Genomic DNA, 22,944 nt, shown 5'->3' with positions numbered 1-22,944 from the left:
CTACACTGGGCATCAACGCTACTGGAGATACTGCCCGTTTGTTGAGGCATCGCAAAAGCGCTCGTGAAAAGAAACCAAACCGACTCGACTATTCTCCGGACTAGTTTTCAGTTTGGATTCAGGGTTACGGCTGTGAATGAATGAGCCAACATGCACAGAGAAGAATGGCCCAGGTGTGTGACCGCTGCCTCCATCACCTGAGCAGTCAGTCAGCGGGGCCTCTCTGCTAATCCTCTGCCGTCACTCAACTGGATCTCAGCTCTAATCTCGCCAGGGCCAAAGCTCAGCAGAGGGGCACTCCTTGCTTTAAACTGAGAACCTGATGGCTAATCCCGGGCCACAACGCCTCAGGGTAACCCTACACCCTCTGCGGGGAGCAGTCACAACACCCCTGGGGGACGGCGATGAGAGAAAGACTTCCCAAATGTCAGAGACACTTCACACCTAGAGAAAGACGGGGGGGATAATACACTGGCTCGATTTGGATGCTCAATTGGATACTGTTCAAAACGCAGGTATTCTTGTCCACTCTTGTCCCTGCACCAGCTGATAAAAAAAAAAACACTGACACAGATGTTCTCATTCTGTCAAAGCTCTTTCACTCTAATGGATCCAATTCACGCCCTCAGTATTAAAAAGTGTCCTTGCCTGAATATGAGCAGCCATTCAGCACCGACCGGCAGGATGCAGCCTACATTATTCTTAAACAGGCGAGCTAGCCTGTTTCCAGCTGTTTAAACGCATACAATGAGCAGGCCCAGGCTGTCAACTGGACCTGTTCGTGCTGATAAGTGCATGGTCTCCGACACAATGACCGGCAATCAGATACATGCAGAAAAAACCTGTTATATTCGTGTTAAGGTCAGGTATACAGGACAGGAAATATCTGCGGCGCAGCTTCGTAAATTGTATGGAATGATATGTATTACATCGACTACCAGCGGTGAATGCAAAACGTTGCCAACACTTACAAGCTCCACCAGAAGAAATCCCGGCTCTTGCTTTTCACCACTGCGATATTTTCTGTAAGTAAACAACCAACTGCGGAGCAGACAATCTGCTTCCTGTCTACACCAGCACATACATGACCAGTGTTCGTGTGGACGGACGTCGTTTTAGTTTTAAAACGAAAATGAATTATTTCAACAACAGCAGACGACACTTACATACATGCACAACCCACGCACACACAAACACAGGGGGGCAACTGACTTACCACTTCAGTGGGGCGGAAGAATTTTGGGTCCACCCTCACATGCACCACCCCCGTCTCCTGGCAGCTGCCGGTCTCATTCTCGTCCTTCCCCTTCCACCTGGAAACAGACAAATCTTAACACGGGGGGAAACATTTTCCCACAGGGGTTCAAAGATCCAGCTCACGTCTCCCTGATTATTTCTTGTGCGGTTTGTTTCTTTAACGCCTCACTCAGACAAAACATGTCACCTGTCTGCCTTTTTTTTTTTTTCCATGATTAAACAAAACAGGCATCGCGGACGGCGACACACACCTTCAACGACATGCCTGTGTCTTGTGGGACACAGGAGGGAGGTGAATGAGAGGTGAGATGGAGGAGCGGAAGGAAGGGATAGGAGCCTTATAATGGGTTTCCAAAACACAAGTGCCTATTTTGACATTAAGATCAGGGAATAATACAAACCTCGGCTCTCTTACAGGCAGAGTCAGCATTAGGGTTTAAAACTTGGTTTGTGTTTGAATTACAGGGATATTACTTCCATGGCTTCTCACTGTAGTCAATTAGTTTCATCATTTATTCGACAGAATACAGCAGCTTGTTTCTATTGCTGCTTGAGTAGGCATGTTGAAGCGACGTGATGGGCGTGAAACTGGACGGATACAAATATCTGAGGATGATAAAGAGGAGGCGTTAACGTAGAAGACGCCAACAAAGTTGAAGACTTTGAAAGAATAAAGGGTGAGAGAGCTTTTGGTGATAAAGGCTGATGCCGGTGTGGAGGTGCTGTAAACTAAACCACTGATCTTTCCACAGCAGAACTTATAATTTTGTATGGACAAATAAAGTTTGATTGTTTTTTTTTTAAATTTAACATTAGACTTAGATTTAACAAATCACACAGGAGACACATTTATTACAGAGCTCTTACAAAGACAGAACACAAAGATGCACATTGTTATTCTGTTTATGTGATGACCAGCATGTCTGACCCTGATTCAACAGGTTCTCATTCAAACATGAGACCAACGTAGAAAATTCATGGAAACACCTATCTGACTGGGTGTGTGTGTGTGTGTGTGTGTGTGTGTGTGTGTGTGTGTGTGTACTTACACAATAGTCTTCCCAATTTGTTTGAAGGCCTTCTCCACAAACTCCCTCACACTGTGCACCTCCCCTGTCGATATGACGAAATCATCTGGCTCATCCATTTGCAGCATCAGCCACATGGCCTGAAAGACACACAGACAGACAGACAGAGGTTAAAGCACCCGACACGTCATGAAGACAGTTTGACGCTTCACACTGGACACTGCCCAACTCTGATCCTGACAGACAGGAAGCGAACCTGTGACCTCTGACCCGGGCGTTCGCCCGTACCTCTGTCCTGACGTCACTGCAGCGGCTCATGGGACACATACTGTGGGAAAGGAGGACAGAGCACTCCCACAGGCTGAATGTGCTGCTGGCAGACACACAATCGCACACGTGGCCACGAGTGCACGTGCGCACATGCACACAAAACGGATTTGCAGAAAACTGACATGGTCCAACAGCTTTAAAAGACGTCAGTAGCAAAATTAGAGATATGATAAACATGAAGGACTAAAATTACAACATCCTCCGAGCTCCTGACTTGTGCTTGTGTGTGACACTGCTCTTAACTCCACAGTGTAGGCAGCAGCATTATTATTATTAGCCCATATACTCCAGTGAAAGCTGATCGTCTGGGTCCCTTAATGGACCCATGCTCTGTATTAAACAGCCAGCGACGGCGTCCCATAATATTTATGGTGAACCAGAGCCAGCAGGTCAGAGCTGCTGATCCCTGGGACGTCCAGCCTGATTAGAGGAGACTCACCAGGGAGACAGGGACAGACAGACAGACAGACACTGAGAGACAGAGAAAAGCTCATGCCTGCACATGTATTGATAAATTAAATCAGTTAGGACAGAGTAACATTTTTTGCCCCAACAGAAGTATTTCAGCTATCTTTAAAATATTATCTAAAGTTGGGGACATTTGAGATTTTATCCATTTTGTCCGTCTTTGTATTCTAGTTGAGTAAGAGAAGGAGAAACATTCATTTTTGGATCACAAACCTCTGTTATTCAGGAGGTTTAAGTTGAGTTAAGAATCGTAAATGTTGACACTCGTGTGTTTTTCTTCACTTTAAAAAATGCAAAACAACCTCAACTCACTTTAATGCAAAGATGTGCTGATCACAACTGAAGCTTTTCACAGACTAATCTCACATTAGACACGTTCACACAACGATATTTCGACGTTAACCTGATTAAAGACAATAGCCTGAATACGTCGCTGCCATGTAAAAAACACCTCAGATGACTTTGACCTGAATAAGCAATATTTCAAGACATGAGGAAAAATCCATCCTTAGTCTCATTTTAACAATTTCGGGGTGGGGGCTCTAAAATTCTGTCGGACATAGATAATTTCATATTTGCGACATTTACCATGAAATAAATATTGTATTAGCTCACATCGTATTCAAAATAATGTTTAATCTATATAAACACTTTTTGAAAAACAGTGGAGAAACAGTAAAAAACAAAAAAAGGAATATCTTAAGTGACCTGTTGAAAAGGTAAACTGTGACAGGTGCTCACAAAAGTTCAGGTGAACTGCGTCTAAACACACGACACCTGATGAACTGAAGTGACACCTTTTACTTACTGGTGGTAGTTTTCCATACATACCACCATGACAACATACCTGTTGTATGGAAAACTACTCACGCAGCGCACCAGCAACGCTATACATGTGCACTAGTGTGAAACCTGGGTGGTGTTATTCCACGCAGTCCAGAGTCTGAGCTGTAATTCAGACACGACAGCAGGAAGGTGGAGCGCTGGCTTCCTCCGTCTTTGCTCAGGTGACTGAAGCTCTCAGCCTGTCTCACATCAGCGCACTTTATTAGCTCTACATGGATTTGTATTGAATGGAGAGTGTGTGTCCGTGTATTCCAGCCAGATGCATTAGTAAGTTTTATGTAGTAAAGTAAAAAGCAGAAGCTGTGCTCCCTCTGCAATAATACACACACACACAAACACACACACACACAAACACAGAGTTTGTTGTGCTCAGCAAATTTAACTGCAATTTACAATCAGTATTTTTTATTTATTTTCATTTGATATCATATATATTAATTTTTTTATTTGCATTAGAATTTGTCTTTGTTATATCGCGGAGTGAGGAAATGTCAGGATAAATGTTACGAGAGATCTGAATATGCACAAAAGGTTTAATCTCACCTTTTATCTAATTAATATTTTTTCATGAACCAAAGTTTTGGTCGTGAGGTAAATAATGAGTCAACTGAACGAGAGAGATGATCACTAAAAACATCGCTGTCAATTACCTCCTGAATAAATAACCTTTCATGGATAATTTTATTCAAAACAATCTTTTGGAAACCACAGATATTGAATTTCATGGCAAAGACAACTTACTTTAAACAACTAGTGTTGATGAGAACTGATCAATTAACTGATATTTTAATTGCATAATAGAAAAGACTAATAAACGCGTTCCTCCGCACATATTAAGTCGTGACACCCCTGTGCACTGAAGTGCTAATTGCCGTCTCACACACACACTAACAGTGATGGAATGCTCTTCCTCGGGGAGGCGAGGCCGTCCTATCTCAGGATCGTTCAGGGTCACCTAAATGCTCAAGGCTGATGGTTCCCCTGAGCCTGACCTCTGACCTCTCACCCTCTGGCCCCTGATGAACAAACCAGATTCTCACACAAGACGATATTGGCACCTCAAACCAATATTGAAACATCAACGTTCAGTCAGAATCTGTTTCTGATTGTTTCCACATATTAAGCTTTAACTGACAGGAAATGTGACATATCTTAGAAAATCACATTAGTCTGTCGGTCGCTCAACAGATAAGAAGATAAATCACAAAGTCAGACTTCAGATTAGATTAGATTTCTTTCTAGTCACTCGGGTTAAGATTTTCTCCACTTCTTCTCCACTGATAAACACATGAAGCAAAATGATAAACAACCCGAATTGGGATTTCAGAAGAAAACGTGAAATGTGAAGGATTTACAAAATTCAATATCTATGTTTTAGATTTTGCAATTTAAGGACGCTCCCTCGGGCTCTGACGAACTGTGATTTGACATTTTTTGTAAGCTCGATACACAAAATGATTTTGCAATAATGTGAATAATAATTCGTCACAGCCCACATATTACACAAAATAAAAATAAATATAAATATTGAAATACAATAGAGCTGTTCTGAGGAGTTAATCAGAAGTTAATTCACGTCCTACCGACCCGTCCCTCTTCAACGCCAGCAGAATGAATTATCACTGGAATCCGTGAAATATCACCGACACTGACATCGAGGCTGTGAAACTGTTTTGATCGTCTGACTGGCTGATTATTTAAACTTGTAATGAAGCAGACTCTTTTCCTTTCTTTTCCTACAGGCCACACTGATGAATGTGTAGCGTGCAGCAAACTGCATGGCTGCGATGATGGGATTTGGGAACGAGCTTGGCTTCTCGTGCAGCCAGAGAAAATGTTTACAGCAGGAGCTGAGTGATACGGCCTCTGCTGATTTTTATCCAGGAAATGTAATAAATAATATTCTGTGTATTTTTCTTCTCATTGTGGAGGGAATAAAGCTCAGTGAAATCACAGCAGCCGGTGGTTTATTATTAACAGTTAAGGTCGGAGTGCTGGATTTAACATTCCCACGTTTAACTTTTCCTTAAACTCCTCCACACCACCCCGTCCTCCTTTTCCCTTCCTCCTTTTCCCTTTTGCCCCCTTTCCCCTTCTCCCTTTTCTGCTCTTCCACCCCTCCTCCCTCGCTCCATCTCTCTCAGGACTGCTCTGCTTCATTAGCTATCTGATAAACGGCGAAGAGGTTCAGCCCTTCACACTGAACCCGCACCTTCCTGTTCACATGGCCACAGGATGACCCCCATCACGCACTCACCGCTCGACTCCAGAGACAGATACCGCCCCCTGCGACCACCCCGAACCCCTTTACCTGAATTATACTCTGACACAAGCACGACGACCAGAGTTCAACTGCTGTGTATTGTTCAGAGACTGTAGGAAAACATGGCTCTGTGACATTATATATTTATAAAATCTGTATTTTGGTTCCTGTTTATAACCCACGCTTGTTAAGCCTCGAAGTCTGCAATCAAAATATCTTATTATGATGATAATTACAGTATATAGTGGTTTCAGGTAATATAGGTTGATGAAGTGATATAATACATTTCTCTAGATGTAAAAACAAACAGCTATGACACATGGAACATATGGAACAACAGACACAATCCTATAAAACAGTGATATTATCCTTTAGGATTCAGATTTTATAATAAAACTCAATCTCTCACTGACAATGAAGAAAGGAAACCCTGTGTAACGTTACTCTCTATAATCTCTTATCTCTCCTTAACGTGAAGAATATAGATAAATTCAATATATAATTTACCCATAAAGTGGAGAACAGGAGTTGCAAAAGACTGTGATTTCATTTCTAACCATATCAAGATGAAAAAAAACCCAAACATTTGAAGAATCAGCACATTTGAAGATGAATACTAAATTAAATGACTGTGATTCAGCAATAATTTCTAGAGAACAGTGTGCTGTCTGCCACGTTTCTTTTTTTCTCCTCAAAGTGTATTATATTTAATGTTTTCCATATGTCGCTGTCAGATAGAGCTCAGATAGAGAGCAACCAAAAGCTACTGGGCTGCGGGAAAATCCCTGGTACAAACCAAAGTCTGCTGACTCAGAAAACTGTACAGGTCACAAAGTGCACTCTCACCACTGCAAGAAAATGAAAAAAAAAAACCCCCAAAAGCAGCTCAGATCCAAACCGTTCTATCGCTAACACCTATTAAACTGCTTCTCAACCGCTGTAGATCAGTGTCCTCACAGAACAGCATCTCCACGGCTGGTAGTGAACACGGTGGATGTTTTAAAACAGATCCCGATTCTCCGTCTGAAAGAGCTGACAAGTCTAAAAAGTTTCTTAGAAAACAGAAACCAAACCGCAGTTTAGTAACAACTTATCTAGACCTCCCCCCTGTGCAGCCAGCTGACCTCTCCATCCTCCCTTCTCCCCCTCTGCGTCTCACCTCCCTCACGGTGCCCCAGCCTTTTTTGCGGCCCCACACTCCTCCGTCTCGGGCTGCTTGACTACAGCTGACATGTGGAATGGCTCACAGTAAACACTTAATGGAGCCGCTATTACGGCCGCAGAAAGCCATCAGCCCCAATCACGGCCTGCTAATGCCATTAACCCCAGGGTTTCACTCACGCAAATCTTTATCCCCGTGGAGGCAAACACACATTTTCTAATTCACCAAGACATGAAAAAGCCACGTTTACATGAAACCACAAATTCTTTAATATGCATGAATCAATCCAAATTCCTTTACAAATTTTAACGGCTTAACCATGATAAACAAACAACATGCAGAGTGGCACAGACCAGGGCGTCTCCGGTGAGAAACAATTACGATCCAAGACTTCATGAAACCACTGGAAATGAAGATTAAACCAAGGAACAATGTAACTACACAAAAAGTGAAAATATAGTCATGTCTGTTTTATGTCCAACGCCTTGATCCCCATTGTCCCAAGTTTGAAACACTCAACCACGACTACTCATCATTCTCAAGCCAATAATCGCTTTAACTTGCATTCCCCACATTCGTAAAATCTTCATCAGGCCGGATAGAAAGGCATTAGCTAACGCGAAAAATGTAACCAGAGCTGCTGAACTGTCCAGGGACCCTAAAAGGATGAGTGATATCGATATATTTAATGGATTGTTGGATAAACTTAGACAGAAACAGACCAATGACGCATCACATATCGGAGCGAATAATCATTCGTCTTTGGTTTTTCAGGATTGATAAACTTTTGACCTTCTGTGAATAACGTCCCATTAAAAAAAGATGATGCATCTAATCTGAATTTATTAATTTCTAAGGCCTTTTATTGCGAGGACCCTGATAAATGGATTGCCTGCCTTTAATTTCTAATCACTTAACACCACCTGAGACTGTCGGAATCACTGCGGCTTTCCCGACAGACGGTGCATTCCTTCAGATTTAACATCAGGCCCTGATGGAAGCGCAGAGAGTTTCAGAGAGGCCGCAGCCTCCAGTCTTCCCCACTACAGAGCTCGAGCAGAACTGGCTTTTCCAGATCATTTGTAGCTTAAGAGGTTCTCAGCTCTGTTCCACAACATGCTTGCACAGCTGCCAGACAAGAATGTCGAAGACTGAAAAATAAGAAGAAAAGTGTTCTCATTTTGGCGAGGGCCAGAGGGAGAGGCTTGGATCGGAGCAGACGCCGCTCCAGCTCCAGCCCGACTCATACCACTGATAATGAGATTAATGACCTGCACTCACAGCCGCCATACAACGCATTTGCGTGAATGTTAAAAACTACAGCGCTGCACGACGTCACATCTCAGCTTGAACATGCTCTCGCTCACGTACGTCATAAGTCGTTGTTATCGGCTGGTCTTGTTCGGAGCCACATCCATCAAGGCCACGACTTCCCGGATACACTGGCAATCACCTGCAGCCATCTTGCTCTGAGATTAGGCAAATAGTATTGAAATTATGAGAGCAGAGTGACCTGAGCCCCGGCACTGATCCCCGAGGCCAGATAACCTCTTACCACTGTAGATGTTTACATATACGACTATATTTAACTTCATATAAATCTGATTTCAATCTGTGTCTTTATTTGCATCACAGCAATTCTGAGAATGACAAGGACACCACAGAACATCCTCTAAGTGCACAGATCTCAAACTTGATTCACATTTCAGTTTTCTAAAACTTGGCCAATGGTCCAAACAGGAATCAATCAGAGGTTTTATAACAGCAGTTAAAACAACAGACGCAAAAGCATCTAATTTATGAAATGAAGGTCACTGACAGATGACGATAGATAAATAAAGACAAAAACTTTGTTGAAGTACAAATACAATATCTCCAAATACTGTTACCAAGATGCATTTGTCCCGTCCAAGTCAACAAATTTACAAATCAAGGTTCTAAAGCTTCATATCTTTAAAATACTTGATAGGGCCTGTATGGTACTTTTTGGAAAATACTTGAGGAAATATGTATTTAATGCTAAAATGTGTATTTCTATCACTTTACATATATTCTAGCTATAAGAAGAATATTACATAGCACTGCACAAACCACATAAGGAGCTAATGTCCTTCAAATAATGATGCAGCACAAGTCTTAGGTGACTTAGGACTATATTATAAAATGATGTTGCATGAAGCAGTGTTTCCTTTGACATCACATTTCACACTGGTCTCTGGTGATCGCCCTTAACAACGGATCAACAGAAAAAAATGTGTTTCTCTTTGTTAGTCTGCAGACACATTCAGTCTGAGGCTCAGTGACTAAGTCCTGCCACCGGTATAAACCAGCTCAGATAGACAAGCAGGTAAAAACAACATTTATAAGTTTGTGTTTCAGATTAAAAACCCTGAAACACAAACTGGTGGGCTAACATTCCCCGAGTTCCTGAGTGGAGAAGTTTCCAACAAATGAGTTTTCCTTTCCAACATATTTTATGTGACTTTACTCAGTTATGTTTTTAATCGCCATCTCCCTGCTCGTATAAGGACTGTGCTTTTTTCATTTTTTAGGTCTGTGTCTGCCTTCGTCCCACAGTCCCCGCTGGTCTCCTATGAGTCAGAAAAAGGGCAGGGGTGGATTATGTGTGCGGCCACAAACCAGACCAAACTGGGACAGGCCGAACAAGACAGAGACCATAGTCAGCTACCATGTCAGTCCGGACAAGGTTTTCGAACTCTTTTCTGCTTAGACTTCCATAAAGAACCTTAAATGTACAATTTAGCTCAACACACTGTTACACACATGCACACACACGCACACACGCACACGCACACACACACACACACACACACACACACACACACGCCGCCAACTTTCCCAGGCTCCACCTCAGGGAGCACTCATCATCCAAATGGCTGCTATGGAGCTGTGATTTTTAGCAGAACAGCTTTTTTTCTTTCTTTTACCGAACCCCCTATTTTTAGAGATGGCTGAAATTATTAAACTCCCCTTCACCCTACCCCAACACACACAATGTTATTCTCCTCCCCCCAAACCCTCCTTCGTCCTCTCTCCTGTTCTGTTTTGACCCAAAAAGTCAGACTGCAGTGTTTTTTTCACACACAGACTGTCTGAACGTCGAGCTGAAGACAGACGAGGTTATATTTACAGTCTGACTTCACTCTGAACGCACACGTAACGCGTTGGGGATGACGCAGGGATGACCGCACCTCGGCGTTGTCTGTTTCGTTCTGCTGGCCGAGCCACATGGAAGTGGTGAACCTCAGAGGACGCTCTGTCACAGACGACGGCCTGTGAGTCTGACAGATGAGGGAGATTTGAGTCAATCATAGTGAGTCCAAAACACTTCGGTCACACAGTGGGTTTTAAATCACAGCAGCGTCTAATGGAAAGTTGACTTACAGGAATTTTTGTTGAGCCTGACCGATGTGGATATTTGGAGGCTGATGCTGACACTGATGCTAGAGAGTAAAAATCAGATGCAGCTCAAAGGACGCTTGTTTATCTTCTGCTTTCATTTTGATGACACATGTGAACCTGACAGGCTTGTTTAAGGGATTAGTAAAATAATGACAGAGGATGCTCTCCTTAGAATCTCTGTCAACAGCAGAAAATCTACTACAAACATAACAACTGCTCGTTGTTGACACACAGAATAAGCAAAGAGCGAGCCACACTTCCACAGTCATCACACTACGGAACTGTAACAGGTTGAACTGATAATAAACCTTCTTTATTCTAAAACACAACGGTAGAATGAAGAGAATACAGATTTGGCTGCTGGTTTGTGTCTGAAACGAGAGTTGATTGTGACGTAATACAATTGCTTCTCTGCAATATATTGATTATAGATTTGATAATTAGTCAATCATTTGCATTGATAAAGCACTTTTTCTAACATAAGCAAAACCGTATCTATCACTAACACACACATAAAGAGCTTCTATTCGTGGTGTTTTGTTTGTCACGCATCATATGCACGAGCTGCCGACAGCAGAATTTGTGGTTCACACTTTGTTATAAGAATAAGACGAGCTGGGAATCAATTAGTGGACAAACTCCTGATCCACAGCCGCTCCATCAGCGGTCACTACGTCATTTGTGTCTTAAATATTCTCGTGATCTTGGTTTCTGTTGCTGAAAACATTGTCGGAGGCTCAAGACGTCGACTTTAAATCTCCACTCTGCGTTATTGATGCGCCGCCACAACGGATATCAACATGTAGACAGACACAAAGTCTGAAAGACGTCAAGGAAAAAGAGATTCCTTCGCCCACCTCAAACCGAATCATCTCTCTGCACCCGCTCCTTTGATATTATCAGTGTTTGTTCATCTAAACATAGCTGCATGCGTGGGGAAGTCCACAAACACACACACAGACACACACACTTGAACTCGGCTGTGACCTCTGGCAGCATGAACAGTCAGTCCTCAGGAAACAATCTGTCCATGTTTTAACTGAGGGTGGGAGAGAGGGGGTCCCATAAAGACTGTCATTCACTATTTAGACCTAAAACACATGCTGAAAAACGAAATCGTCCATGCATGCACACACACGTAAACACACAGTCGCAGTCGCACACACACAAACACACACAAACACACACAGAGGCTGGGCCCAGCTCCATATAATGTGGACAGAGCAGCTGATTCTTGGAGCCAATAGCGCAATCTTTACACCGTGAGAACATGAGAAACACATTTCTCAAAGGAGCCCTCTCATTTGGTGTGGGTGTGTTACCATTTTTGGGGGGAACGAGGGGCAGGAACATACACAAATATCCACAGACACCGGTCAAGACGTGTTAAATATAGCAACTACATGCTAATCTGTCATTGCCGGGTTATGAATAGGCAGTGACCGGAGCTAAAGAGGATGTGAAAGGTGTTTAAAATAGATGCTACGGACTTTCTGGGTACATTTAATCTACTGTAACCCACTATCACACATACACACACGTATATACACACACACACACATCCTCGACTGTCAGAGAGAGGGAATCAAAACCAACAGATCGAGTGATGCTGGGCCAGAAAAAAACTCTTTATTTATTTTGCCGTCTTTGAAGAGGCAGGAAGAGAAACAAGCATCAGCAGGAAGAGGAGGAGGGTGATGAACCAACTGATTCTTTACATGTTCTTATATATCTGTCACCATTCAATAAAAAAGCTTGGCTCAGACTTTCAGCTATAAAAATGACCTCAATGTCTTTGGCAAAACAAATTGTCTGCAAATCTCACAGAGACTTTATTCTAAACATTGATTGAATAGAAAGAAAATTAATGTTTTCTTTCAAATCAGTATTTCACTGTGTTGTATATGGAGCAATAAACAGTTCTTTTGGGAACCGTCCTCATAAAGAAAATTGACGTGTATGTGTGAAATGCACAAAACAAGACACAAGCAAAATGCACGTATATTTTGTTACCAGAGATAGTGTGATGTGATTGGCTGCAGCAGCGAGTCTGACAGCAGGAGACAGATACGGTTTGTGTGGGAGGTTGTAATATGTTTAGTCTTTCTATGAAATCTGAACACAGATAATGACATGGGAAACTGGAGTCAGACAGACCAGATGATCGGACGAGCGTTTGTTTGTCGAAGAGTAGAACGAGTGAGGAGACTCAGTGGCTGTTTTCTAAGAAGCTTTAAGTGAGAAAGCAGAAGCTGCGGAGGGAGAGAAAGAACTGTACGTGTATCAGTCCAAACTGTCTCAGTGAATTGAATTTCCAGACGTCCTCGTCGGCTTGAGCTTGAACTCTGACCCAGAGTCACATGACCCCTGACCTCAAAGCTGAACCTGGGAGAGGCACTGCTAGAAGGAGACTCTGTTTACACGCTGAACTGACCTGAATGCAGATCATGCTCATAAACGTTCCACTGCCTCCGGTTCGTCACTCAGAACAATGTCTGCTTTCCTCTTCACAGTTGTACGGTGTGTGTGTGTGTGTGTGTGTGTGTGTGTGTGTGTGTGTGTGTGTGTGTGTGCCTCAGTCCCTCTGCTCAGAATATGTTTCCAGCCGCAGTGATCTCACATCAGATGCTATCAGCCTGTTTACCGTTTCCCTGCTCCCCCGCGGCCACTACAGCGCTTACAAATTGGACAATCAAGAGCAGGTGTGTGTATGAAATTCAAATCTGCGTGTGTGTGTGTGTGAATGACTTCAACAGCCCAGTTCAGGTTTTATAGAACTACATCCTCTTGCTCTTTGCTGCTTCTGGAGTCGAGTCGCTCCTCCCCTGGTGAAGAGCAGGGTGCAGCCTGTAAACTTTAACGGTATTTTGTCACATATTTAGGAAAGCTGTTAGTGTATTTATGGACGTTCAGGGGCCACGAGTTCACCGTGGGATGCCGTCGAAACAAGGACCATGTTGGATTGATTATGCCTGGGAGGGACCGCAGGTCGGTAATCATGTGACACTAACAGTTTGGAGGGAACTTCTTTTTAAAAGCTCACTATGACATGACACACAACATTCAGCACAGCGCTGTGCACAAACCCAAGACCTTGAAACTGAATCAGCTCCAATTCAGGCCTCATTAATTTCATTATCAAAAGGGCTTTTGGAAAGTTGCTGCAGCCGTTTACTCATTTATAGTAATGTAGTTCTGCTCAGACGACAAACTATAATCTCTTGCAAATAATTTATGGCTGATGCTCTTGGTTAGTAAACGTCACCACCCCTAGTTTCCAGAAACACTTTCCAAAGATGCCATGTTTAGCGGCAAGAAAAATCACAAAATATAAAAGAGTATTCTATAAAATTGACTATCGAGGACAGATTCATTATCAGTTAGACTGATGATGGTTCACAATGAGTTCCCTCTTATCTCACAGTAAGAAGGTCCAGGTTTTAGACAGAAAGAGGCCATTTTAGGGAGGATTTCACGATGTTCTCATGTTTGTGAGTGAAGCAGCTAGTTCAAATCTTGTTTGTTAGCCAACAGCCTGCAGACGTGGCCCATAATGCCAATGTTCAGAGCCACTAATAATGATTTCTCTTTACTGTACGGAGGAGAAACAGAGGTGGTCCCATCGGAGTGGTGGGTGGGCATGTGAGTTAAATTTGAGTTGGAATCTGGAGTTGTATTTAGTCTCAAATGAACCACAACAACATTTTTAACCAATTCATAATCTTTCTTTAACTTTAAACAAATGTACAGTCTTATCACAGCAGTCATGTCGATATTGAAGAGTTTGACGAGTTGTTGGCCTGATATTCATAAACTGAGACGACAAAGATAAAGAACTGAGTGAGAGGGGGAGAGAGGTGCTGGTTGGCGAGATGTTCAGGTTCTTTGCTGGGAAACTGCACATTCATCACTCTCACAAAACATGAAATGGGAACAACATAATATTTTCAAAACAGATAAAATCCCCGTCCATCCTCCGTCCTCTTTATCTCTCTTTGGAGCTACTGTTGATTCATTACCGTTATCTGACCAGTGCAGCAGGAGCGGCACAAACACAACTACACACACATTACACACATTACACACATTCACTATTTCCTGAAAAACTCACACTAAGTTTCCTGTGGGAATTTGTTTTCAAATCAGCTAATCTGCTTTCACCTGCTGCTGCTGCCGGCGGCGGCCTCATCCTCACGTCATTAACACATCACTCACTCATACAGACGTCCCAGAGACTGAGCTACAGGGATGAAATGATGAAAGATGGATGAAAGGCAATTGAATAAAGTGAGGGAGAGAAAGTGCAGGTGGTTTTTATAAACTTTAAGACGAGTAAGCCACACCCAGACCATCAGAAACTTGACCTATACCCTGATTACTTGAAATAAGGAAGTAATATAACTGAACTGACACGCTGGTTCAGTCATGTCCCGACACCACATATAATCATGTATATACAGTAGTCATTGTGGTTTGATGACACATAATGACTGACAATTAAAACATGTCATCACCTTGGCTTGGATTTTGATTTAACAGTCACTAAATACGTTCTGCTTTTTATTTTCCATAATGGTTTAGTATTGAAGCATCAATGATTCAATGTCAAAGATATATTTTTTAAGGAATTAAAAACATTTATTCTATGTGTTGATTTTGTGTTTGTGTGATTAAAATGGCACCAAAATGCTACGGCTCAAAAGTTTGTGAAAATTGTTTTAGTAGTTGTTGAGTAATCCTTGCTGAGGTTTAAAAAAAAATGCAGTGAAAAAGTTCAATTAATTGTCGTAGACATAAAACTCTGACGTGTCCAGATGTGCACCGCCCACTGTCAGGGCTCTGGGTTGGCTCCAGCCCTCCTGTGACCCTCTAAGAATAACCTGTATAAATGACGGATGAGTAAATGGATGAACGGTTGGAGATATAAAAACCTCCCTTGGCTACATTACAGTTCTCTTTTCACAAAGTGTTAGTGCCCATATACTCTATGGTTTCATCTTTTTCTGTAAACTGCTGCGGCTGGAAAATCGACACCGATGCCAAACCCAACGAGGATATTTGTGTTAAAGTTAAATTTCACGCTGTGCTGCGAACTCGTCTCAAACAGAGGAGGTTAATGTTGACTGACAAGCAAGAAAATCAAACATAAACCTAAATCTCTTAACAGGGAGTTCGGCTGCTGATTCTTTGCCTGAATGAGCTGCACTTTAATAGGATGAGGGTTAATGTCATGCTTTTATCATAAAGGTTGTCTCCTTTGTTTTCTTAGAAACTTTTTCTTAAATGTCGTACATTCTGGTCAACAGTAACATACAGGTACGATTTACACAGACAAATAGGCTGCGGCCCTCAAGCTTTGCAGCGACATCAGGAGCAGCAGAGCTCCACTAACTGATGAAGTGTAATGTCCACAAACACACACACACACGCGCACGCACACACAAACACACACACAAACACACACACACGCAGGCTCACTCGCTCGCGTTATTAGCAGGGAGACCAGATCAGATGAAAGCGGGGTCCCTGTTGATTCTGAGCCGATAACATCAGGACATTAACACACACACTGAAGGACAAATGACAGAAATGGACGAGCGATTATGAGTCAATGTCATCAAAACATTCCACATGGTCATTCTGCAACACACACACAAACACACACACACGCGCACACACACTCACTCGCTCACACACACACACTCGCTCACACACACACACACACACACACACACACACACACACACACACACACACACACACACACACACACACACACACACACACAGGTTCTCTGAGCCCATCAGAGGTGTTTGTGTTTTCTGATGTTCATGTAATGTGCCCAGTGTGTGAGATAAGACAAGGGTAGTGTAAACAGAGAGAGAGAGAGTGTGTGTGTGTGTGTGTGTGTGTGTGTGTGTGTGTGTGTGTGTGTGTGTGTGTGTGTGTGTGTGTGTATTGAATGAAAATGCAGTGCCTCCACATGTTGAGCATAGGAAACAGATGCCTCACCCCTGGCAGTAAGAAAGCTAGAGAGATAGAGGGAGGGAGGGAGGGAGAGAGGGAGAGAGAGAGAGAGAGAGAGAGAGAGAGAGAGAGAGAGTGAGTTTGTGTTTGTATTGGAGCTTTTCAGAAGGGACTCCTCAGACTTGTGGCTGTTGTTCCACAGCCAGACAACCCCAAAGGGGTACACGGATAATAAAGCAGCGCTGAAGTTCGGCCATTTTCAGTGGTTCATGCTGACCTTTGCAAATTCTTCACATATGGCAATCTGGGCGTCAAAGGTTCTCATAGTCTGAACTTTTACCCTTTGGAATACAGAGGGAAAGTAATATGGTACAGTAGCTGTGCAGAGTTAACTCAGAACAGCTACAGCTGACAGAGAGGACCTCCTGCTCTGCTTTAAAGATGCTTACAGGCCCGCTCCGTTTCCACTGGTGACACCATGGTACAATCAGACACTAACTTATCTGTGTAGGTTTCCTGATGTTGTTTTTTTTCAATGTTTGACAGTAAGGTGTTAATACAACGGCACTAATAGCAACAACGATTCATAAAATATAAGAAACTTCAATTATAATTCACCAGGAGCACAAAGCTGCAGCAACAATAACACACAGCATTTCTCACAGGCTCAACGCAACTGGACAAACTTTTATTATGCCCTGATCACTGAAGAATGCATCATCCATCCTAGCACGTTTCCATCCACAAAACGGTTTCAGCTTAGAATCCGAAGACATCTCCATATGAAGACACGTGGTAGTGTGGACGAGGTTAAACATGACTGCAAACATCAATAAGAATAAATGACCTAATTCGCGTGTGGTAAATTGTTCACTACATAATCTAATAATTACCATGTGGTAAATAATTATAGTTGGGTTATGCATTACAGCGTGAATGAACACTCAATAAAACCACTGAAGCATGAGGACCAACACTGGGCGTGGAGAAGGACCATACATGCTCGGTCCTCATGTACAGTAATGATACAAATCTATAATAAAGCTAAAAACATCTATGCCCTGCTCCCAACACACTAAATGGACCTAGTGATGGTGCCTGAGGGTGCACAAACCCTGCTCCTGCACCTCTGCTCCAGCCCTTCCTGTGGAGCTGCGGAGGGAGTCACTACAGGAAGTCTTCAGCTCACAGGACGGCCCTCTTCCTCTTGAGAAAGAGGGAAGAAGTTAAGGGTGAAACAATCACAGGGTTGGACTGGTAAATATCAGGGTGCACACGGAGACAGAAACCCCAACAGGTTCTAAGGCGGTGGTGCCATGATGTTGGATGGTGGTGTTTGTGGATTGCAAACATATGGTTCAGCTTTAAAAAAAAAATAACTTTTTTTGATGTGCAGACAATTCCGTGTACAAAGCTGTAAAATTTAAGTTTTTAATTTCACAGAGCAATTTTGGAAACTACTATTTTCTTTTTCCTCCACAGCCATTTTATTTCCTTGTCCTTATTAATGACCTGTTGATATATTATACTGTGAAAGTGTTTCTTATATCTTATATTATTTGAAGACACACAAACTGTGCTACGGCGTAGCTACGGCGTCGACGCGACGCAGAAGCATAAACTAGGCTTTACTGTGAATCCAGAGCAGACTCCAGCTGGTGAAGCTCCAGCTGGGGTATGGTTCAAGCTCGGGAACTGAGTTTAAATTCAGTGTAATGCAGCGAAAGGAAAGGTGAAGGCAGTGAACAGGTGGGTGGTCATGTGTTCGATGCCAGGATGTTGTGTATGCCAATACATTTTATGCAGAAACCTCATTGTTTTCTCATCACGGTCGAGTGCAACCTCTGTCAAACTCTCTACACTGGTGCATAAATCAGTGGAGCCACTTAATACGTCTGCCACCGCTGGCTGAAGGCACTGGCACCTACAGCCGCGAGTGTTCAGCATTTCAGCCGTATGAGCATGCATAAACATTCTGAGTAATGAACCCGTGAAACAACCTCCCCACCCACCCACGCACCCACGCACTGCACAACACACAGATTAAAACCTACATTCGACAAAACTAGAAAGTCATTCCATCCGTGAAGTAACGCAGGGTTAAATAATTCATCTGTGCACCCAGCCTCTGAACAATAGAGTCAGTGTGATCCGAGGTATGTACTATAAAAAAAAAAAAAATCTGTCATTCTCATTCACTTTCTCTTTCCCAAACACAAAACACACACTCGCTCCGTCTCTCAGCCACATGTTATTGTGCAAAAAACCTCAGAACGTAGACAAATACATCCACACACAAGCTGGAACACTTGACTGTAACCATCAATGCAAACAAGCTCAGAAATTCACAGGAAACAAAAGCACTTTCTGTACGCGAGCGGCTTTTGGCAGCGAGCACGGCGCAGAACAAACGACAGGAGTGTTTTGAATTTCCCCCCCAGGCCCAGTCGCTGAGACTTAGTGGGAAATATTTTCCTTCCTATCACACACACAAAAGCCCGAGGGTGTTTCCCTGAATCTAAATATTCAAAGAATCCTTTGTTTTGATAAGATAACAGTTTAGAGTCAGAGGGAGGCAGCAGCTTGAGTGAGGCACTAATGCAACAACAACAATGGCTCTTTATGTATCAGTAAACCGTGATAAAGGCCTCTCTCATCGTCAGTATGCGTAGTGGCGAGTTTATTGTACACACAGACGATTATTCCTCAGTATCCCTCAGTTTTTTTTTTTTTTTCTTCTTTCATGACAACTTAACCGGCACTTACATCCTCCATTACCTCTGCAGCCGGGATCACATTGACGTGTAAAGTTAATTCACCCAATACCAAAGATAACGATTTGAGCTCAAGATATGTTTCAGCAAAGTAAATTTAAGACTTTTTAAGATCTTAGCTATTATCATTTCAACGTTGGCCTTGTTTGGAGTTTTATTACAGCGTGATGCATGCCACCACAACATTTCTCTTAAAACAATAATACATATTTGAAACTGTGACAGAAATACCATTAGAGGAATCTTAACACAATTAAAATCAATTTCATAATATTTGCGGTTTTATCTCTAAATCAGAAAATACATCTCCTGAAGGCATTTTACATAGTAAGGTTGCGATCTTACAATATTATAAATCATCACATATCGACATGCTGAAGACTTTTTAAATTCTTTTTACTAAATCCAGATTGTTAAATTCTAGACTTGTTTAGACAGCAGAAACATTGTGAGCTCCAAAACTGTTTATAACTTTATAAACATGAGCAGCTATGAAACGTTTATTTCATTTGTGATTTATATAAAATCAAAGAGTCAAACAGACGATGTGGTAGATAAAATAAAGGCTTTGGAGACGTGATATAAAGACCTTTAACAAGTCTTTAAAAAAAAATATAAAAAATATATAATATTCTTTTTAAAATATGAAGTTTTGATGCAGCGCTTAAATTAGAGAAATACTGCTATGATATATTAACAGTCGTCATCACAAACTAAAAGTTGAGCATTCAGTTTATAAATCAATTGAATATTCAACATTTGATCAGTTTTTTTCTTTGAACAATGGATCAGATATTGAAGTTTAATGTCTGCAGTTTTCCTCAGCTCTGTTGAGACACTTAAGTTTATTGTTATATTCACTCTGACCATTTTCATAAACCCTGTCTCACGTTGCAGTCGTTTTCAGTGAAAGCATCAAATGGCCGAGAGTCCAGTAGCGACTGGCTGGCGAAAATAACGGCGGACTACGCATAAAGATCCAGAATATTTTTACTCAAAACTGTACGAGAGCGAACACTGAACATGGGAAAGAAACACATAACATTAACTGAATAATGAAGTTGCCATGACGGCTGCATGTGAACTATATTTAGAAAACTTCAGTGTTGTGTTTAAAGCGAGGGACTGAAAACATTCATCACTGCAGCTGTAAGTGAAAACACAGATATCAGAAAAAATCTGCTCATAAAGCGACTTTTTACATTTCATTGTTGTAGCTTTTAATTCATTTATCTCTTTTATGTGTAGTTTAACTTTCTATCATATATTTTATAAGTTGATTCCATGGTTTTATGTAAAATAATTAACTGTAAAGTAAATTTAACTTTATCAGTCGAGCGAGTAAAAACTATAATATCTCATTGAAACCTAGCACTGTTTATTTAGAATATTACCCTATGTATGTTTTATTAAACAGTACTAAAGCCCTGTGAATGCCCTTATCACTTTTTGGTTCCGTTACTTTGAAAGACCTGCTTTGGCAATTAATTTAATTTTGATAATGCAATTAAAGCCGTTTAAAAAAAAAAGTTTAAAGTGGGAGGCAGATGGAGGAAGATCAGATCTGGACGAGGTTAACCTCCACCGGACCCTGCAGGTGGGTGGTATAGATCCAGACCAGCTTCTTTACATACTTCAGTTAATACCTCGTTAAAAGCCAATTAAGCAAAATAATAATCCACGCCAAATTAAACAGAAACTCACAATCTGCAGCTCTGCCTTCTACCAAAATAAAAATGAAAGGAGATCATTTTGAACAAAGGAAATATGAGCTCAACTAACTTTTTTTTTTTCTTCTCAGTGTGTATGTGTCCGTGTGTCTGAGCAGAGCGGCTGGTTCCCAGGCTCGTGGACCACCGGAGTGAGTGGGTCGAGCTCGTAGGCAGTAAAAGCCACAGGCGCTGTCAGGGAGACGAGCTGAGAGTCCAGAACTGGGCCGGCTCTTCTTTCAGTGGGTCAGTTTATGTGACAAACACTGGGGGCCATGTGTGAAATATAAGGGAGGCTAATTGCTGGAATTCCAGCAGCCTCAGCGAATAAAGCAAGTGGTCATAAAAGCACATGGTAGTGATTAGGCCACACTGATAAGCATCTACAGTATGTTCCTCTGTCTTTCTCCGGCTTAAACACAAAACCACGAAGCTAATCTAGACCTAATAAACCATACAACCTAAAAAGACTGAGCTCACCTGTGCTGGTGACATCACGCAGGTGTGGTGACAGCTAACAGCTACGTGCTAAAACGCTGATAAACCCTTATCTGTGCCTGAATCAACATCTTACGTAAACACAACTGCACAAAGACGTCGTGGTCTGAGCACGACTGACAGTTAGCTCAAGAAATGATTGAATAATATGTCTGTTGTTGGCTCTAGGGTTGAACTGGCAGCGGATCAGCAGGACTTAAAGTTAACATAAACAATTTTAGTATTAACGATAACAGCCGGGATAATATCAGATGTTATGTTTCCAGACGGCATGTTGGAACACATCGTTCGTATCTGGATCTGTCGATTAGTTCGACAGCTATCATGAAGTGAATGATGATTGAAAAACAAAATATAACACAAATAAAATAAAATCAGACCTCATCGAACCCTATTCTGGAATAATGACTCGTTTCTCCAGATATACTGGAACCTGTACACTCATGCATTGCTGCTCTGCGGGCCCACACCCACGTTCGAACTCCACGCACCTGTAGTGTTTCGTGATTGTATCTTCGAGGTACTGCAGCTGCCATGGTGACGAAATCTGTCCGTACACAACCAGACGTGCAAATGTGGATACGAGTGGTGGCGCCCCCTAGTGTAAGAACACAGTTTGCCACAATCACCCACGCCAACAGACAAAAACACAAACACCAGCATCAGTGTGAAGGCTGGTAACAAGACAAACGAGTTCAGTGTTCCCGCTGCCATTGTTCTGACATGGCACACTGCAGAGCCAGGGCAGCTCCTCAGTCAGATATAGATGCTGATCATTTCTGTTTGACAACCTCTATGTAACTTAGAAAAAACAAATGTGCGTCAGACTCTGGGCTGTTACAGGTTCAGGTTGTTTAAATCAAAACACCGGGATACTTTACATTTACTCAGCTGGCAGTTGCTTCCATCCAAAGTGACGTACAACTGAGAGACAAGGTGACGGATCGGTAAAGATAATGTCAATTATTCATTTATTAATTAACGACTAACGACTGTTCTGACAATGATGTGTTCAGCTTTTTGTCTTCTACGCTTTCGTTATTCCCTCTCCTAAGGTTTTCGTAATGTCGGGTTTTTACTCTTAGGTTTTCTGTCCTTTCAGAAAGCTGTTGTTCTTCTCTGCTTGGTCGGCAATGTGATTAAGTCCATTCTTCCCTTGCACGGCTTCAGAGATAGACATTCGGTTATTTTGCAATTAACGTCTGCACCACAGGCGTGC

At 42.2% G+C, this 22,944-nt stretch overlaps 1 protein-coding gene across 1 annotated transcript in view; it reads right to left on the bottom strand.

Moving 5' to 3' along the window:
* gmds (GDP-mannose 4,6-dehydratase) overlaps window positions 1–22,944 on the bottom strand; it is a 138,208-nt gene that overhangs the window by 30,577 nt on the left and 84,687 nt on the right. Inside the window, exons 8-9 of the mRNA XM_069521243.1 lie at window positions 2,307–2,425; window positions 1,217–1,313 (exon numbers count right to left, since the gene is read on the bottom strand). Coding sequence (XP_069377344.1) covers window positions 1,217–1,313; window positions 2,307–2,425 — 216 coding nt within the window. The remainder of the gene's footprint in view (window positions 1–1,216; window positions 1,314–2,306; window positions 2,426–22,944) is intronic.

This window comes from Paralichthys olivaceus, chromosome 3 (assembly GCF_024713975.1).
Source record: "Paralichthys olivaceus isolate ysfri-2021 chromosome 3, ASM2471397v2, whole genome shotgun sequence".
NCBI classification, from domain to species: domain Eukaryota; kingdom Metazoa; phylum Chordata; class Actinopteri; order Pleuronectiformes; family Paralichthyidae; genus Paralichthys; species Paralichthys olivaceus.
This window is presented reverse-complemented; position numbering and strand designations above follow the sequence as displayed.